At 43.1% G+C, this 20,489-nt stretch overlaps 1 protein-coding gene across 1 annotated transcript; it reads left to right on the forward strand.

The window, feature by feature from the left end:
• Window positions 1-340: 340 nt before the first annotated feature.
• LOC125518004 (transcription factor MYBC1-like) lies at window positions 341-2,129 on the forward strand. The gene has a single exon (XM_048682966.1). It carries the CDS (start codon window positions 778-780, stop codon window positions 1,714-1,716), a length of 939 nt encoding a protein of 312 aa, XP_048538923.1. The 5' UTR covers window positions 341-777; the 3' UTR covers window positions 1,717-2,129.
• Window positions 2,130-20,489: the final 18,360 nt, after the last annotated feature.

Raw genomic sequence — 20,489 nt, forward strand, 5'->3', positions numbered from 1 at the left:
TCACCCTGTGCATGTGTTGTGTAGATATGCGCCCCGGAAATCCCGGAAAAACGAAATCGCTCGGCTTATCTTTTTCTTTTCCTCTTTATTATTACGTACTCCTTCCGTTCCAAATTACTCGTCGCAGAAATGGATGTATCTAGAACTAAAATACATCTAGATACCTGCGACAAGTAATTCGGAACAGAGCGAGTATTTATGTAGGATATGTAGGAGGAGAGGGGAAAGGGGAGGAGAATGACGCACAATTAAAATCGAGTGTGAAGGCAGGACCAACAAGCGAGCAAACAAACAAAGCAACCGAGGATAGCACAAAAATAGCTTTAAAGCCGGACGGACGGAGGCAGGGCGGGGCAGCCCACTAGTTGAACTGCACCGCACCACTCCCGAACTCATCAGATACCCTCCTCCTCACTCATCGTCGGCCTAGCGTCCGTCCTAGAGAGAGAGAGGGAGAGGGAAGGGGTGGAAAAGGTGTGAGCAGATTGTTGATAGATAGAGGGGGAGAGAGAGAAAAGAGGGGGATATCGCAGCAGCAGCCGCAGCAGCGGGCAGAAAGAAAGACCCAAACGAGTGAGAGAGAGGAGAGAGAGCGCCACGAAAGCTTAGAAGAAGAGAGATCCACCTCGAAGTAACCCCCCCTCCCTCCCTCCCCATCCTCTCCTTCCTCCCCACGCCCTCCTCCCAGCGCGAGAGCACGCCGCTGCTGCCAGCGGACGACTGCGGCCAAGGCGGCGAATTGCTCTGCTCCGCTCCGCTCCGGGCCGGGCCGCGAGGATGAGGGAGGAGGAGGAGCCCAGCTGGTTCGCGCGCTTCGACGAGGACCTGCCGGCGCCCGACGAGCTCATGCCGCTCTCGCAGTCGCTCATCACCCGCGATCTCGCCGCCGCCTTCGACATCCCCACCACGCACGGCGGGGGCGGCCCGCTCAGCGGCGGCGCCGACGGGGCCGGCGGCGCGGGCGGCCAGGAGATGAACGGCGGCGCGTCCTCGGCCGCCGGCTCCAGCGGCGGCAACGGGGGCGGCAACGGCGAGGAGCCGGCCAGGACCCTCAAGCGGCCGCGCCTCGTGTGGACGCCGCAGCTGCACAAGCGCTTCGTTGATGCCGTGGCGCACCTCGGCATCAAGAACGCCGTGCCCAAGACCATAATGCAGCTGATGAGCGTGGACGGCCTCACGCGCGAGAACGTCGCGTCCCACCTCCAGAAGTACCGCCTCTACCTCAAGCGCATGCAGGGGCTCGGCAACGGCGGTGGCGGCGGGGGAGGCAGCCACTCCTCCGGCTCCGGGACCGACGCAGCCACCGAGCACCTCTTCGCCACCGGGCCCTCCCCGTTCCTCCCGCCCGGCCGCGGCCCGGCCGTCGCCGACCCCTACACCCCCTACGCCGCCATGCCGTCCCACCCCGCGGCGCACCACCATCACCACCACCCGCAGCAGATCGGCCACTTCCACCACCCCGCCGCGCGCCCGCTCGGCCACTACGGCGCCGGGCCAGGCGGCGGCTTCGACCACGGCTTCCTGAGCCGCGCCGTGGCCAGCGGCGCGCCAGTCGGCCCGCCCGGGATGCACCACCGCATGGTCGGCGGCGGGGCCGCGATGGGGATGATGGCGCCGTCGTCCTTCGCCGAGGAGCTGGAGCTAGGGTCCCGCGGCGGCGGCGGCGGCGGCGGTCGCCGGGAGCTGACGCTGTTCCCGACCTCCGGCGAGCACTGAGCGTCGACATCGACGGTGACCGGCATCGAATGGCGTCCGTCCGTCCGTCCTCCTCGGGTATATAAAATTCGTTTTCCCCTCTGCCGCCGCCGCTACTTCCCACAGATCGGCATGGAATCCCAGCAAGATTCACCGCATCGTCATATCATAGAAGGCCAAGAATTCTTGGGAATTAGCGCTCCGCCACCCACCCATCCATCCATCCAATCCATCCATATTTTCTATCTATCTCTCTCTCTCTCTTGGCCAGTGCTTCTGTTCTGTTCTTGTGTTGCGGACATTTGTCATTGCTGTTCCCGTTCTCTCCTTGTTCTTTGCTGTTGATGACATAAAAGCTTAGCCCTAGAGACAATTATTTTAGACGGTAAAAAAGTTGTGAAAATTTGGTGCCTGCTAGTAAGTACTTTCATTCATGTTGCTTGTTGTCTGAGGAAAGAAAATTGAATCCTTGCGAATTGCGCGGAGGATCCAGGCTCCAGGGGCCAGTCTGCTCTGCTCATCCCGGCGACTGACACTTGAGCCGTGATCCCGCGAAACAAGTGATGCAATCATCTACCGTTGCAGATTGCATAGGTGAGTCGAGTCGAGTCGAGATGATATAGGCAGGATTGAATAATGTCAAGGACCCACCCACCCTGAGCTTGGAGGTGAATTTAAAGTTTGTTTGTACCGGCATGATGACAATTTAGCTCCTCGTCCTTCGGGCTTCAGGAGGATGAACATGTGTAGCAAAGGTTGCACTAGTTGCTCTTACATTCTGCTGCCGCTGCGCTGCTAGGATCATGATTCAGAGCAAGCCAAATTGGAGTTTCTTGTACTAGTAACCATTTGTAAATCTTCCCTGCTCCATTTTAAAATCTTACTGTTTCCTGTAGCCCTGAGAGAAGAACAAAAAAAAGAAAACCATGTTGAATTGTGCGCGTACAGTGGTGCTTAATTGGGGGTATGTTCAAATCAACAGTATCTCCCTGCTCTCCCAATGCGCGAACGCGTCACACTATTCACTAGCAGGTGTGAAGCAGGCATTCCCAACCACGCTGACAGTATCTTGCCCACCTGATCATCTGAGCGACTTGGCAGTGATAATTTAGCAGGGCAGATTAGAGATCGTGTGGTACCGTGGATCTGAATTCTCAAACACGCGCTGACTTGGCAGTGACGATCAGAGAGTACCACGATGTCATGTGATTTGCTCAACCACATTCCCCGTAGCCATCTAGGGGTATGTAGCGCAGGTAGGAGGAGTGTATCTGATCTGATCTGTATTGGCGTTGACGAGTCTGAAGAAAGATATGTGGATGCATGGGGGAGGCGCTGCGCTGCGGCATTGATTTTCCGAGGAGGGAGGGAGGGAGGGAGGGACGGGGTTCGTGTTGCTGTTAGGGGCGTGACCTGGCATTAAGTGATGTGACCACGAGAGCGACCAAGGCGTTAATGGGGAAAAAAAACCTATGCGGATCGGCCCATCCCCCCGCAGGTAAAGAAAGCGAGGTGTGTGGATTTTGTTCAGGTGAGCGACGACGAGGACTTGTCTTGTCCCCCACCCATCCCCTCCCTCGGGACATGCTATGCTACCATTGCTTGCTTGGTTTTCCACCATCTCTGACTGTTCTTTACTTTCCCGGTTCCCCCTTCCCACATACAACGGGTTGGTGAATGGATCAGCGCAGCAGCAGGGAGCGGGTCAGTGTCTCGCGTAAAAAATCTTCGAAAATGTTTTTTTTAACTTCCGATCTATTCGTCTTCAATCATGACAGTACAACGGACACCAAAAATAAAAATTATATCCAGAATCGTAGACGACCTAGCGACGACTACAAGCACTGAAGCGAGCCGAAGGCGCCGCCGTCATCACCCTTTCATCATCGGAGTCGGGCACAACTTGTTGTAGTAGACAGTCGAAAAGTCGTCGTACTAAGGTCTCATAGGACCAGCGCACCAGGATAGCAACCGCCGCCGATGAAGAATAACGTAGGTCGGAAGGATTCAACCCGAAGGCACACGAACGTAGACGAACAACGACGAGATCCGAGCAAATCACCAAAGATAGATCCGCCGGGGACACACCTCCACACGCCCACCAACGAATGCTAGACGCACCACTGGAACGGGAGCTAGGCCGGGAGACCTCTATTCCATCTTCAGGGAGCCGCCGTCGTCTGACCTTCCTATGCAGGACACAAACCCTAACAAGACAGAAAAAACGACTAAAAACGGAGCCCTCCCGCCGGCCCTTGGCAGGATCCATCGCGCCTCCATGGCCCTAAGGCCACCGGAGACAAGGCGGACCTGCGGCGGCGCTGGCGAGAGGCAGAACCCTAACTTTCTTTCCTGAAGGAGGAGGATGAGCGACTTGAGGACACACAGATAACCTTTGAAAATGTTAAATCCTGAACGTCGGATTTTAAGCATGGCAATCCGAATGTTTTCATCGCAACTTTGGTTCCTGCGAGGTAGGCAAACTTTGGTTCCCGCGATGAAAACGTTCGGATTGCCATGCTTAAAATCCGACGTTCAGAATTTAACATTTTCTAACAAAAAAAATGAGCTGGTACAAATCTGAATGCTCGGGATTTATCAGGGTCCAAAATCTTTCATCATCAGAAACGAAAATGCACGGTTGGAATCCATGGTTTTGTGATCCAACTACTTGGCCCCGTGCGCCCGCGCCACTGACCAGGTTCGGCATTCGTGTTCCACGGAATGAGCACGACAAGGGCGAGCTCACGCTTCTCGCGCGGGGGCACGGTGTGAAATCCTATGGCCAGCTCACATTTCTTGTAAAATGTACCAGATCAGTGTTAGATATTAGAGTGTGCTTTTTTGGCTACCGGGTAATAAGAAATCATAGTATCTGCACATAATGTACTCCTTCCTCCCGTTATTTTTGCTTCATATTATCGCTCCATAGGTCTTATCCTACCGATAATTATGGAGCACATTTACACCTTCCTCCCCTTATCCTTGCTCCACGTTATCACTTTGTGGGTCGTATCCTACCCATAATTATGGAATATATTCCGTATTTCCTATCCCTATCTTTCTACCACTAGTTATGGATCATATTTATTCTTTCTTTTATTTCACATTGACGATGGATAGATAATCCTACCGATAAATACGGAGTAGATATACTCCTTCGCCACGTTATCATTGCTCCACGGTATTGCTTCATGGGTCCTATCCTACCGAGAATTATAGAGAGTATTTACATGTTCCATGTTATCACTCTGTGAGTTTTATCTATGATGGAGCATCTTTACTCCTTCTACATGTTATCGCTCCATAGGTCTTATCCTACCGATAATTACGGAGCACATTTACACCCCCCCCCCCCTTATCCTTGCTCCACGTTATCGCTTTGCGGGTCATATCCTACCGATAATTATGGAATATATTCCCTATTTCCTACCGCTATCTTTCTACCACTAGTTACAAATCATATTTATTTTTTCTTTTATTTCACATTGACGCTGGATAGATAATCCTATCGATAAATACGTAGTAGATATACTCCTTCGCCACATTATCATTGCTCCACGGTATTGCTTCATGGGTCCTATCCCACCGAGAATTATGGAGAGTATTTACCTGTTCCATGTTATCGCTCTGTGAGTCTTATCTATGATGGAGCATCTTTACTCCTTCTACATGTTATCGCTCCATAGGTCTTATCCTACCAATAATTACGGAGCACATTTACACCTTCCTCCCCCTTATCCTTGCTCCACGTTATCACTTTGTGGGTCGTATCCTACCGATAATTATGGAATGTATTCCCTATTTCCTACCGCTATCTTTCTACCACTAGTTACAGATCATATTTATTCTTTCTTTTATTTCACATTGACGCTGGATAGATAATCCTACCGATAAATACGGAGTAGATATACTCCTTCGCCACATTATCATTGCTCCACGGTATTGCTTCATGGGTCCTATCCTACCGAGAATTATGGAGAGTATTTACTCTTTCCTCCAGTTATCTCTGTTCCATGTTATCGCTCCGTGAGTCTTATCTATGATGGAGCATCTTTACTCCTTCTACATGTTATTGCTCCATAGTTCTTATCCTACCTATAATTACATAGTAAATCAGTCCTTCCTTTGTTTATTTATATTTGACATTATCGCTTCTTGGGTCTTATGCCATGAAAAATTATGGAGCATATTTACTCCTTCCTCTTGTTATCCATGTTTATGTTGTCCAGTCGGCAATTACTGAGCATATTTACCGCCTCCTCTCGTTATCTTTGCTTAACAATATCGATCTATAGGCCTTATGCAAACAATAATTATGGAGCATTGTCACTTGTGAGTTGCGTTGGGTTTTTCCTCGAAGAAGAAGGGATAAGCAATGTAATAGCAGATAGTATTCTCCTCAATAGAGAACCAAGGTTATCGAACCAATAGGCGATTCACACAGACAAAGGTCGACCGTACATACACACACAAACAAAATACTTGCACCCACCACAGACAAGAGGGTTGTCAATCCCCTTGTACTCGTTAATTGCAAGGATTAATCCTGATAGTGATATAATTTGCAAAAGGAAATAAAAGTAAATAAATTCCAGCGAGCTTTTTAGGGTTTTAGTAAATATGATCAATAGACCCCGAGACCATAGTTTTCAATAGAGACATCTCTCTCAAGAACATAGCATACAGTGGGTAGACAAATTATTGTTGGGTAACTGATAGAAAAATGCATAGTTATGACGTTTATTCATGGCATGACCAGTACATAGGCATTACGTCCGTAATAAGCAGACCGACATCCATCTGCATGTACTACTATTACTCCAATTCAAGAGCGCTTCTATGCTTGCCTCTCTACGTATTAAGTTCATAATAAACAGAGTAATGCTTGGAGCATGATGACATAATATAGACAAAATAAGATCAATCAATATGATCGAACCCTGTCGTTTTACCCTTAGTATCAACAATACAAATACATGCCTCGTTGCCCCTTCTGTCACGAGCTGAGGACACCGCAAGATTGAACCTAATACTATGCACCACTTCCACTAAAGATCTAATCATCAACTTGGCCAAAGGAAACTCATAGATCATAAAGCATTACATAGCTATAACAATCACACATGATAAAGTTCAGAATATAACTCAATTACTTTCAATGAATAATCTGATCATAAACCCACAATTCATCGGATCTCAACAAACACACCGCAAAGGAAGATTGCATCGAATAATACTCCGAGGAGAACATTGTATTGAAAATTGAAGAGAGGGAGATAGAGATAGAGAGAGATATCTAGATAATCACTATAGACATGTAGGTCTGTGGGGAGCTACGCACACATCATCGGAGGTGCAGCAAGGTTGATGTAGAAGCCCTCCGTGATCTAATCCCTCTCCGATAGAGTACCAGTGGAGGCCTCCTGGTGGGATCACGGAAGAATAGAGGCTTACAGTGGCGGAATAATTGTTTTTGGTCTCGCTTTGGCGGTTTCTGGAATTTTTGGAATTTATGGAGGTCAAACGGAACTACTAAGTGGGAATATTGCTTGTGCATCCAAACCTTAAACCAAAGTTATTCTAGATGAGTCCATTGATCTACCTATATGCGGAATTACCCTGCCATTCTAAGTAAATTTGCAGGTGCCATTGATAACCTACAAGTATATGGGATCGAAACAGTTTTTGAGGGTAGAGTATTCAACCCAAATTTATAGATTTGACACAAGGGGAGCCAAAGAATATTTGAAGGTATTAGCAGCTGAGTTGTCAATTCAACCACACCTGAAGATTAATTATCTGCAGCAACATGATCAGTAGCAAAGTAATATGATAGTTTTGATAATAGTAGGAGCATCAATAGTAACAGCAACAATGATAACAGTAGTTTTGTAGCAAGTGCGATAGTAATGATAGCAGTAGTAACTTAGCAAGAACAGTATAACATAAATTCGTAGGCATTGGATCGGTAATTTGTTCGTTGATATTCATCATGTGACAGTCATAACCTAGGTCGATACGGCACTAGCTCCAGTTCATAAATATAATGTAGGCATGTATTCCATAAATATTCATACATGCTTATGGAAAGAACTTGCGTGACATCTTTTGTCCTACCCCCCGCGGCAGCGGGGTCCAATTGGAAACTAAGGGATATTAAGCCCTCCTTTTAATAGAGTACCGGAACAAAGCATTAACACATGGTGAATACATGAACTCCTCAAACTACGGTCATCACCGGGAGTGGTCCCGACTATTGTCACTCCGGGGTTCCCGGATCATAACACGCAGTAGGTGACTATAACTTGCAAGATAAGATCTAGAACATGGATATATATGGTGATAACATAAACAGTTCAGATCTGAAATCATGGCACCCGGGCCCAAAGTGACAAGCTTTAAGCATGGCAAAGTCATAGCAACATCAATCTCAGAACATAGTGGATACTAGGGATCAAGCCCTAACAAAACTAACTAGATTACATGATGAATCTCATCCAACTCCTCACCGACCAGCGAGACTACGAAGGAATTACTCACTCCCGGTGGGGAGCATCATGGAATTGGTGATGACGAAGATCGAAGATCCCCCTCACTGGGGCCCCAAACGGACTCCAGATCTGGCCTCCCGATGAATAAAGGAGGTGACGGCGGCTCCGTCTTGTGGAACGCAATAATTCTTTCTCCCTATTTTTTTCTGGAATGATGGGATTTTATAGCGTTAGTTTTAGGGTCCGTGGGGCCACCAGGTGGGGACAACCCACCTGGGCACGCCTGGGGGGCAGGCGCGCTCTGGTGGGTTGTGCCCACCCAGGTGCCCCCCTCAGGCGACTCTTGGCTCCATAAATTCTCTTTATTGATATAAAAAATCCTCACAAAGTTTCGTTCCATTCCGAGAACTTTTATTTCTGCAGAAAAACAACACCATGGTAGTTCTGCTGAAAACAGCGTCAGTCCAGAGTTAGTTTCATTCAAATCTTGCAAATTAGAGTCCAAAATAAGAGGAAAAGCATTAGGAAAAGTAGATACATTGGAGACGTATCAACTCCCCCAAGCTTAAACCTTTTCTTGTCCACAAGCAATTCAGTTGATAAACTGAAAGTGAAAAAGAAAAACTTTTACGAACTCTTTTTCTCTTATTTGCATAAATAAGCTTAAACAACACCCAGGTTTTCAGCCACTATTATAACTAACCATGCCGACAATAACTATTAAAAATTATATTAACTCATATCAATAACATAATCAGCTAGCGAGCAATAATAAGATATCTCAAATAGCAATATGTTGTCAAAACAACCATGATATAATATGACAATAGTGCTATCTCGCTAGCCCTTTCCGAGTCCGCAAAACATAAATGCAGAGCACCTCCAAAGTTCAAGTAGCGACTAAACATTGTAATTCGGTAGAAAAGATCCAGTCATGATGCACCCAACATTAGCTATACACAATGCATCAGCATGACAGTAGTGCTCTCACGTTCGGGCGCTTGTTTTAGAAGGTGATGACACAACATAAAAGTAAATAGATAGTCCCTTCACAAAGGGAAGCAGTGATTTGCAGCGGTGCCAGAGCTCAAAATTTTAAAATAGAGGTAAATGATATTTTGAGACATGCACCCTTCTCATTTACTTCACGACAATCAGTTATCAATGTCTTCCATTCTAAGCACGCTAGTGGCGGTTCCCAAGCGATAAAAGTAAATGTTTTGACTCCATCGGCAGTTTTAGTTTGATTATTTGTAAGCTTTTTCTGTTTGTAGTTTGGGACTGGGCATCCTATTACCGCCCTTTTCTCGTGCGATGGCGAGTGAATAAACACTTGACCTGAGAATAACCCACTTAGCATGGAAGATACTGACCACCTCCTGTCATTCCATGAACAATCCTGTCACACAAAAAGGATATTTATTTGAAGTTTTAGAGGTGGCACATGCAAATTTACTTAGAACGGCTGGGTAATACCGCATATAGGTAGGTATGGTGGACTCATCGGGAATAACTTGGGTTAAAGGTTTTTAATGTACAAGCAAAATTCCCACTTAGTAGAGGCAAAGGGTAGCAAATAGATTGGGAAGCGGCCAGCTAGAGAGCAACAACGGTCATGAACATGCATTATGCATAAGTAACATTGGACACTAGCATGAGTAGGATATGAACACCTTGAACATAAATATCATAGAGGCTATGTTGGTTTTGATTCAACTACATGCATGAACATGTGCCAAGTCAAACCACTCGAACATTCAGAGGAGAATACCCAATCATCATACTACATCACAATCATTTTAACGTAATGTTTATATCCAAGATAAATCATTATCCACTCCTAGCTACTTATGCATGGCATGAGGAACTATAATCTCTAATTGTCATTGCAAACATGTTTAATCATAATGAGCTGAATCATGGATACTACGTTAAACATATTTACAAAAATGGAACAAGTCGAGTTCATACCAGTTTCTCTCTACCATGTCCAGTTCATCAAATATCATTATTATTGCCTTTCACTTGCACGACCGAACGATGTGAAAATAATAATAGTGCAAGAGTACCGTGGACTAAGCTGGAATCTGCAAACATTTTATTCAACAGGAGAAGACAAAGTAATATGGGCTCTTTGTTAGATCAACAATAATGCATATGAGAGCCATTCAACATTTTCATCATGGTCTTCTCCTCGGTACGACTCGAACAAAAAGAAAAGAAATTCAGAAAAACACACAGAAATATTTTTGGAGTTTTTGGTTTTCTTGAACAAGCAAATAAAAGGGAAAACAAAAAATGAGAAAAACTATTTGCATGGGAAAGCTCCCAACAAGCAAAAGAAGACCAAGGAAATATTTTTGGGTTTTCTTTTTAGTGCTGCAGCTAAGCATGCATAGAAAGTAAACTAACTACAACTATTTTTTTGGTTTTTTCTAAGGTTTTTCAAACACACACGAAGGAAGTGAGAAAATAAATTTAACATGGATGATACAATGAAAAACTGTGGACACCGACAACTGGAATGAAATGTGTGAACATGAATGTAATGTCGGTGGGAATACGTACTCCCCCAAGCTTAGGCTTTTGGCCTAACTTGGTAAGCAGTCAGTATCCTGGATAGTAGTCGGGGTGCTTAGGAGCGGGCATCCATGGATCCCACTGCTGAAGCTCCTCCTCTGCTGCGGCCTGGTCGCTCCGGTAGGCGATGATATCCGCAAGCATAATCCTATATCGGCCCCTGGCAACAGGATCAAACAAAGCAGGGGCAGGCAATGGAATAATATCACGAGTTCTCACACTAAAAACCAGGTTATATGGAATAGGGATGTTAGGATAAGATAGCAGTAAACCGGTGGTGATCTCAACATTAAAGCGAGCTGCCAAACGGGTGGCAAAAATACCTCCATGTATCTTACCCTTAGATTTATTAATGTGAAGGCGACGAGCCACAATAGCCCCCAAGATATAAGTGTTGTTGCCCTCTAGTGCACGACGTAAAACAGTAAGGTCTGTTGAACTGAGTGCACCCACCTTCTCTCTAGCAAGCAAGCATTTTGTAATAAAAAGAGCAAAATAATAAACAGCAGGAAAATGCAAGCCAACGGCAGTGATACCCGACACCCCTCTCTCATCTCCCACTGTCAAGGTACGATAAAAGGCCTCAAACTCTGCCACCCTAGGCTCTACCAAACCACCATTAGCAGGAAGCAAGCATATTTCACAAAATTTAGTAAGAGGTATCTGATGGGGTTCAGCATATAAATTGAATTGCACCTCTGGAGGATTATTCCTAGGAAGGAAATTAAAACTTCGAACAAAGGTGTTTGTGAGGAGATGACACTGTTCACATTCAGCTGCGATGAAGTCAGTGAGGCCGGCATTAGCAGCATATTGTGTAAACTCTTGCAGGATTCCACCCTCTTCCATGAACGGGATATGCGGCCATTCGCATGGCCGTACTTCCGCCAACCTCTGCTTATGGAGATCACTGTCAGATGACTCCCCAATAACTCCCTTGGAGTTCTTCTTGGAAGCAAACTTCCTAAAGATATTCATCTTTTTCCTATGAACAAAATTCTGAAATTTTAGTCCACAAAATTTTTGCCAACAAAACTCCACGAAATTGATAGCAACTACTCATAGGGATGCATAGAGGCCATAGCAAGCATTCAAACCATTGGTAAGGAAGTCGGTAACTGGTAGCTGCTCGGTCGGCTTGGGAGTAGCGATTAATAGGCGAATCGGCCAATTAACTGGATTAATCAGTCGACCATTAATCGGTAAATTAAATAAGATTATGCTAACATATATCTAATTTTTAAGGTATTATACTATACTCTCATGCTCTCAACTATGTAATATACCAAATATGTTACGATTTTGTCGAACCCTGCGTAATGAGGAGCGAGAGGGGAATGGGAGGGGTTAGGGCCAAAATTTTGGGCTTTGTTTGCCCCTAAATTAACGGGCCAACAATGATTAATCAGCCTGACAACCTATTAATCGGTCTCATAGGTAAGTTAATCGGACTGACAAGTTAACGCGACGAATAGGTGCTATTCGATTCGGCCATCCTACAAGTAGCGATTAACTGGCCTGTTAACTAATTAATCAGATGAATTCTTGAACAATGATTCATACTACTTAGAACTCTAAGAATTCAACATGCAAGCTCATCTACAACAGCACCAAGAGTAGCTAATTATTCAAAATATAAACTGCTAAAACAGAAACTAATTGGTCAAACGGTGGAGACACATACCAAGCAACAATCCCTCGAAACAGTTTCGGAAACGGAGCTTCGAGCAAAGAGATCGAAATCCGCGGGTTTGAGAGCAAGAATACGAGAGAGAGAGAGAGCAATGGTGATTTTTTCTGGAGGTAGGTGATGATGTGGGATGAAGAGATAAGTGAGGGGGCTCATGTGGGGCCCACAACCCACCAGGGCGCGCTTGGGAGTCCTGGCGTGCCCAGGTGGGTTGTGCCCACCTGGTGCACCTCCCTTTGATATTATTTGCACCAGAAATTCTTAAATATTCAGAAAAAATCGTATTAAATTTTCAGAGCATTCTGAGAACTTTTATTTTTGGGTCATTTTTTATTGCACGTGAAATTCAGAAAACAGACAAAACATGGCATTTTATTTTATTTAACTAATAAAAACAGAAAACAAGAAGTAGGGACAGAAGGTAGTGCTTACTAAATTCATCAACTTCATACCTCTAAAAAATGCTCCATTAATAAGGTTGATCAGGTCTTATTAATAAGCACTTTCGATTAGCATGAAACCGAAGAACTTTCGTAAATCACTAAGTTACCTCAATGGGGATATGAATGTCCCCAACAATAAGCATTTCATATTTCTTTTCAACAGCAGGTAGAGGTAGTTGAAAACTTCCAATAGTGATTGTCAGAGATTTTTCAATAACATTAATACCATTCACTTGGAATTGTTTCTTTGGAAAGTGCACCGTGGGCTCATTACCATTGATACAAAAAGTGACCTTGCTTTTATTGCAATCAGTAACATCCCTTGCAGTATTCAAGAAGGGTCTAACAAGGATAATTGACATGTTGTCGTCCTTGTGCATCTCAAGTATAACAAAGTCAGTCAAAATAGTAACATTAGCAACAACAACGGGCACATCCTCACAGATACCGATAGGTATGGCAGTTGATTTGTCAGTCATTTGCAAAGAAATTTCAGTAGGTGTGAGTTTATTCAAATCAAGTCTTTTATATAAAGAGAAAGGCATAATGCTACCTCTTGAGCACTGCGTTGGTTTTCCCTTGAAGAGGAAAGGGTGGTGCAGTAAAGCACCGTAAGTATTTCCCTCAGTTTTTGAGAACCAAGGTATCAATCCAGTAGGAGACTGCGCATGAGTCACCTCGTACCTACACAAACAAATAAGAACCTCACAACCAACACAATAAAGGGGTTGTCAATCCCTTCACGGCCACTTGCAAGAGTGATATCTGATAGAGATGATAATAATAAGATAAATATTTTTGGTATTTTTATGATATAGATTGAAAGTAAATAAAGCAAAATAAACGGCGCCAGAAATAGCTTATTGACGGGAGATTAATATGATGGAAAATAGACCCCGGGGCCATAGGTTTCACTAGTGGCTTCTCTCAAGATAGAATTAATAGTACGGTGGGTGAACAAATTACTGTCGAGCAATTGATAGAAAAGCGAATAATTATGAGAATATCTAGGCATGATCATGTATATAGGCATCACGTCCGGGACAAGTAGACCGAAACGATTCTGCATCTACTACTACTACTACTCCACACATTGACCGCTATCCAGCATGCATCTAGAGTATTAAGTTCATAAGAACAGAGTAACGCCTTAAGCAATATGACATGATGTAGAGGGACAAACTCATGCAATATGATATAAACCCCATCTTTTTATCCTCGATGGCAACAATACAATACGTGTCATTTCCCTTTCTATCACTGGGATCGAGCACCGCAAGATTGAACCCAAAGCTAAGCACTTCTCCCATTGCAAGAAAGATCAATCTAGTAGGCCAAAACAAACTAATAATTCAAAGAGACTTGCAAAGATAAACCAATCATACATAAAAGAATTCAGGGAAGATTCAAATATTTTTCATAGATAGACTTGATCATAAACCCACAATTCATCGGATCTCGACAAACACACCGCAAAAGAAGATTACATCGAATAGATCTCCAAGAGAATCGAGGAGAACTTTGTATTGAGATCCAAAGAGAGAGAACAAGCCATCTAGCTACTAGATATGGACCCGAAGGTCTGGAGTAAACTACTCACACATCATCGGAGAGGCCATGGAGTTGATGTAGAGGCCCTCCGTGATCAATGCCCCCTCCGGCGGAGCTCCGGAAAAGGCTCCAAGATGGGTTCTCTTGGGTACAGAAGGTTGCGGCGGTGGAATTAGGTTTTTGTGGTGCTCCTGGATGTTTGGGGGGTAGGTGGATATATATAGGAGGAAGAAGTACGTCGGTGGAGCAACGAGGGGCCCACGAGGGTGGAGGGCGCACCGAGGGGGGTGGGCGCGCCCCCTGCCTCGTGGCCGCCTCGTTGATTGCTTGACGTCCACTCCAAGTCTCCTGGATCATGTTTGTTCCAAAAATAACGCTCCTGAAGGTTTCATTCCGTTTGGACTCCGTTTGATATTCCTTTTCGGCGAAACTCTAAATTGGGCAAAAAAACAGCAATTTGGGCTGGGCCTCTGGTTAATAGGTTAGTCCCAAAAATAATATAGAAGTGTAAAAATAAGCCCATTAACATCCAAAATAGATAATATAATAACATGGAGCAATCAAAAAATATAGATACATTGGAGACGTATCAGCATCCCCAAGCTTAATTCCTGCTCGTCCTCGAGTAGGTAAATGATAAAAACAGAATTTTTGATGTGGAATGTTTCCTAACATATTTCTCAATGTAATTTTTCTTTATTGTGGCATGAATGTTCAGATCCGAAGATTCAAGATAAAAGTTTAATATTGACATATAAATAATAATACTTCAAGCATACTAACTAAGAAATCATGTCTTCTGAAAATAACATGGCCAAAGAAAGTTATCCCTACAAAATCATATAGTCTGGCTATGCTCTATCTTCATCACACAAAATATTAAATCATGCACCACCCCGATAACAAGCCAAGCAATTGTTTCATACTTTTGATGTTCTCAAACTTTTTCAATCTTCACGCAATATATGAGCGTGAGCCATGGATATAGCACTATGGTGGAATAGAATGGTGGTTGTGGAGAAGACAAAAAAGGAGAAGATAGTCTCACATCAACTAGGCGTATCAACGGGCTATGGAGATGCCCATCAATAGATATCAATGTGAGTGAGTAGGGATTGCCATGCAATGGATGCACTAGAGCTATAAGTGTATGAAAGCTCAACAAAAGAAACTAAGTGGGTGTGCATCCAACTTGCTTGCTCACAAAGACCTAGGGAAATTTGAGGAAGCCCATCATTGGAATATACAAGCCAAGTTCTATAATGTAAAATTCCCACTAGTTTATGAAAGTGACAACATAAGAGACTCTCTATCATGAAGATCATGGGTGCTATTTTGAAGCACAAGTGTGGAAAACGGATAGTAACATTGTCCCTTCTATGTTTTTCTCTCATTTTTAATTTTTTATTTGGGCCTTTTTTTTCTTTTTGGCCTCTTTTTTTCTTTTTTTCATACGGAGTCTCATCCCGACTTGTGGGGGAATCATAGTCTCCATCATCCTTTCCTCACTGGGACAATGCTCTAATAATGATGATCATCACACTTCTTTTTACTTACAACTCAAGAATTACAACGCAATACTTAGAACAGAATATGACTCTACGTGAATGCCTCCGGCGGTGTACCGGGATATGCAATGAATCAAGAGTGACATGTATGGAAGAATTATGAATGGTGGTTTGCCACAAATATGATGTCAACTACATGATCATGCAAATCAATATGACAATGATGAAGCGGGTCATAGCAAATAGAACGGTGGAAAGTTGCATGGCAATATATCTCAGAATGGCTATGGAAATGCCATAATAGGTAGGTATGGTGGCTGTTTTTAGGAAGGTATATGGTGGGTTTATGGTACCGGCGAAAGTTGCGCGGTACTAGAGAGGCTAGCAAATGTGAAAGGGTGAGGGTGCATATAATCCATGGACTCAACATTAGTCATAAATAACTCACATACTTATTGCAAAAATCTATTAGTTATCGAAACAAAGTACTACACGCATGCTCCTAGGGGGATAGATTGGTAGGAAAAGACCATCGCTCGTCCCCGACCGCCACTCATAAGGAAGGCAATCAATAAATAAATCATGCTCCGACTTCATCACATAACGGTTCACCATACGTGCATGCTACGGGAATCACAAACTTCAACACAAGTATTTCTCAAATTCACAACTACTCAACTAGCATGACTCTAATATCACCATCTCCATATCTCAAAACAATCATCAAGTATCAAACTTCTCTTAGTATTCATACATGAATGTTTTTATTATTGCCATGTTGTTCTAAAGGACTCTCAAAATAATATAAGTGAAAGATGAGAGATAAATTATTTCTATAAAATAGAACCACCGTCGTGCTCTAAAAGATATAAGTGAAGCACTAGAGCAAAAACTATATAGCTCAAAAGATATAAGCGAAGCACATAGAGTATTCTAATAAATTCCAATTCATGTGTGTCTCTCTCAAAATGTGTGTACAGCAAGGATGGCTGTGGTAAACTAAAAATCAAAGACTCAAATCATACAAGACGCTCCAAGCAAAACACATATCATGTGGCGAATAAAAATATAGCTCCAAGTAAAGTTGCCGATGAACGAAGACAAAAGAGGGGATGCCTTCTGGGGCATCCCCAAGCTTAGGCTTTTTGGTGTCCTTGTATTTTACCTTGGGGTGCCATGGGCATCCCCAAGCTTAGTCTCTTGCCACTCATTGTTCCATAATCCATCAAATCTTTACCCAAAACTTGAAAACTTCACAACACAAAACTTAAATAGAAAATCTCGTGAGCTCCGTTAGCGAAAGAAAACAAAACACCACTTCAAGGTACTGTAATGAACTCATTCTTTATTTATATTGGTGTTAAACCTACTGTATTCCAACTTCTCTATGGTTTATAAACTCTTTTACTAGCCATAGATTCATCAAAATAAGCAAACAACACACGAAAAACAGAATCTGTCAAAAACAGAACAGTCTGTAGTAATCTGTAACTAACGCAAACTTCTAGAACCCAAAAAATTATAAAATAAATTTCTGGACGTGAGTAATTTATCTATTAATCATTTGCAAAAATAATTAACAAAATAGCACTCTCCAATAAAAAATGGCAGCAATTCTCGTGAGCGCTAAAGTTTTTGTTTTTTACAGCAAGATCAAAAAGACTTTCCCCAAGTCTTCCCAACGGTTCTACTTGGCACAAACACTAATTAAACACAAAAAACACAACCAAAACAGAGTCTAGATAAATTAATTATTACTAAACAGGAGAAAAAAGCAAGGAATAAAAATAAAATTGGGTTGCCTCCCAACAAGCGCTATCGTTTAACGCCCCTAGCTAGGCATAAAAGAGAGGATAGATCTAGGTATTTCCATCTTTGCTGGGAAATTCATCAATAAGACCCCTAAAACTCTTAGGAGTTTATTTCTTTTTATTAATTATCAAACTCCTAGGCACGAAATCAAGAAAATAATTTGTAGCAAAAGGTTCCTTAAGAATAGTGAGAAAATTGGGGTGACCATTTATGGATTTGAGGTCCGCATTTTCCTTACTAGAAGTTTCACCCTTATTTTTAGGAACATACATCAATTTAGCAATCTTAGCATTAGGAGAAAGGTAGTCAGAATCCCGACTCAACTGCTAGAATCCTATGACCTCACGACCCTACAGAAGCATGTCGATCCAAATCCCACTATGAATCCGGATCAGGTAGAATCCATGTTGAGTCGCGATCCAACTCATAGAATCCTGTACAAAACTGTACAATCCCGACTATGCTATGGACTATGTCCAATTCAACTAATTTATCTAAGCCGTTTCTTTAGTTGTAAAAGAACAGTATGACATCATCCAAACCCCTCTTCATATACCTCATGGACCTTTATTCCCCTCCCAATCCCAAACGCTCAGTCGCCGACACCTTTGATTTAGCTCTCAGAAACACTAAATCAAAATGGAGGATCAGGCTTGTCGACAGATGGAATTGGTGTGAAGAGGAGGATGCTTCAAGATTGATCGGAGAAGGAGAGCAAGATCCTTCAAGGATTAGCACTGCAGGTCAGATTGACAAGTGATCGACTATTCACACACTCTAAAAAGAACCTAATTAAGTAAATTTCATGCATTGAAGGTTTAAATGTTCTATATATTTCCCTCTCGTCTGTTCCATACATGCGAGCTAGATGGTAGGTTAGCCATAAAAAGAAGTGGAATACAACTAGCATTGATGTGTACGTTCTTTGCTCCATATTTAGTGTCAAAACTCTGTAGAACTCATGTAAATTTCTTGTGTGCATACAAAATATCTTATTTGAGTAAATCTAGTAGAATCCTCGATTCCACGACTCGATCTTACGACTCGATTCTATCTGAGGAAAATCGATCCAACTCTGAATCCCGACTCTGACTACCTTGATTAGGAGGAGTGTTTTTCACGGAAGAAAAGGCAGACCCAAGGTTGGTAATAATATCCTCAATTTTATCAATTCTAGTGGAATCTTGATCTATCTTTTCATTAACCATAGGTCCCTTTTCTTTAAAAAATTTAAGAGCAACTCCTACCTAAGATCCGTATTGGGTAATTTGGTTAGGGATCTTTCTATCCAAATTTTCAATTTACTCTACGGTGGAAACTTTATTTTCAATAATTTCAAGCCGTTGCATCACATGTTCCAAAGTTAAAATAGTTCCATTAACTAAAAGAGGTGGTGGGCCAAACAAATCTATCATAGCATTATAAGAATCAGAAGTATGGCTACCCAAGAAATTTCCTCCGGTAATGGTATCAAGAATATATCTATTCCAAGGCGTGATGCCTAAATAAAAATTGTGAAGAAGAACGGAAGTAGATTGCTTCCTAGTAGATCTATTTTGCGCATTGCAAATTCTGTACCAAGCATCTTTTAGATTCTCTCCCTCCCTTTGTTTAAAATTAAGAACTTCATTCTCGGGAGACAAGGGAGTAGATAAAGGACTAGCCATAACGACGAGGCAAGCGAAAAAGAGGCGAACAAAAAAGAGAGGGCGAATAAAACGGCAAGGGTGAAGTGGGGGAGAGGAAAACGAGAGGCAAATGGCAAATAATGTAATGCAAAGGATAAGAGTTGTGATGGGCACTTGGTATGTCTTGACTTGGCGTAGATCTCCCCGGCAACGGCGCCAGAAATCCTTCTTGCTACCTCTTGAGCACTGCGTTGGTTTTCCATTGAAGAGGAAAGGGTGGTGCAGTAAAGCACCGTAAGTATTTCCCTCAGTTTTTGAGAACCAAGGTATCAATCCAGTAGGAGACCACGCGCGAGTCACCTCGTACCTACACAAACAAATAAGAACCTCGCAACCAACGCGATAAAGGGGTTGTCAATCCCTTCACGGCCACTTGCAAGAGTGAGATATGATAGAGATGATAATAATAAGATAAATATTTTTGGTATTTTTATGATATAGATTGAAAGTAAATAAAGCAAAATAAACGGTGCCAGAAATAGCTTATTGAAGGGAGATTAATATGATGGAAAATAGACCCGGGGCCATAGGTTTCACTAGTGGCTTCTCTCAAGATAGAATTAATAGTACGGTGGGTGAACAAATTACTGTCGAACAATTGATAGAAAAGCGAATAATTGTGAGAATATCTAGGCATGATCATGTATATAGGCATCACGTCCGAGACAAGTAGACCGAAGCGATTCTGCATCTACTACTATTACTCCACACATCGATCGCTATCCAGCATGCATCTAGAGTATTAAGTTCATAAGAACAGAGTAACTCCTTAAGCAAGATGACATGATGTAGAGGGATAAACTCATGCAATATGATATAAACCCCATCTTTTTATCCTCGATGGCAACAATACAATACGTGTCGTTTCCCTTTCTGTCACTGGGATCGAGCACCACAGGATTGAACCCAAAGCTAAGCACTTCTCCCATTGCAAGAAAGATCAATCTAGTAGGCCAAACCAAACTGATAATTTGAAGAGACTTGCAAAGATAAACCAATCATACATAAAAGAATTCAGAGAAGATTCA

This window comes from Triticum urartu, chromosome 1 (assembly GCF_003073215.2).
Source record: "Triticum urartu cultivar G1812 chromosome 1, Tu2.1, whole genome shotgun sequence".
Taxonomy (NCBI): Eukaryota; Viridiplantae; Streptophyta; class Magnoliopsida; order Poales; family Poaceae; genus Triticum; species Triticum urartu.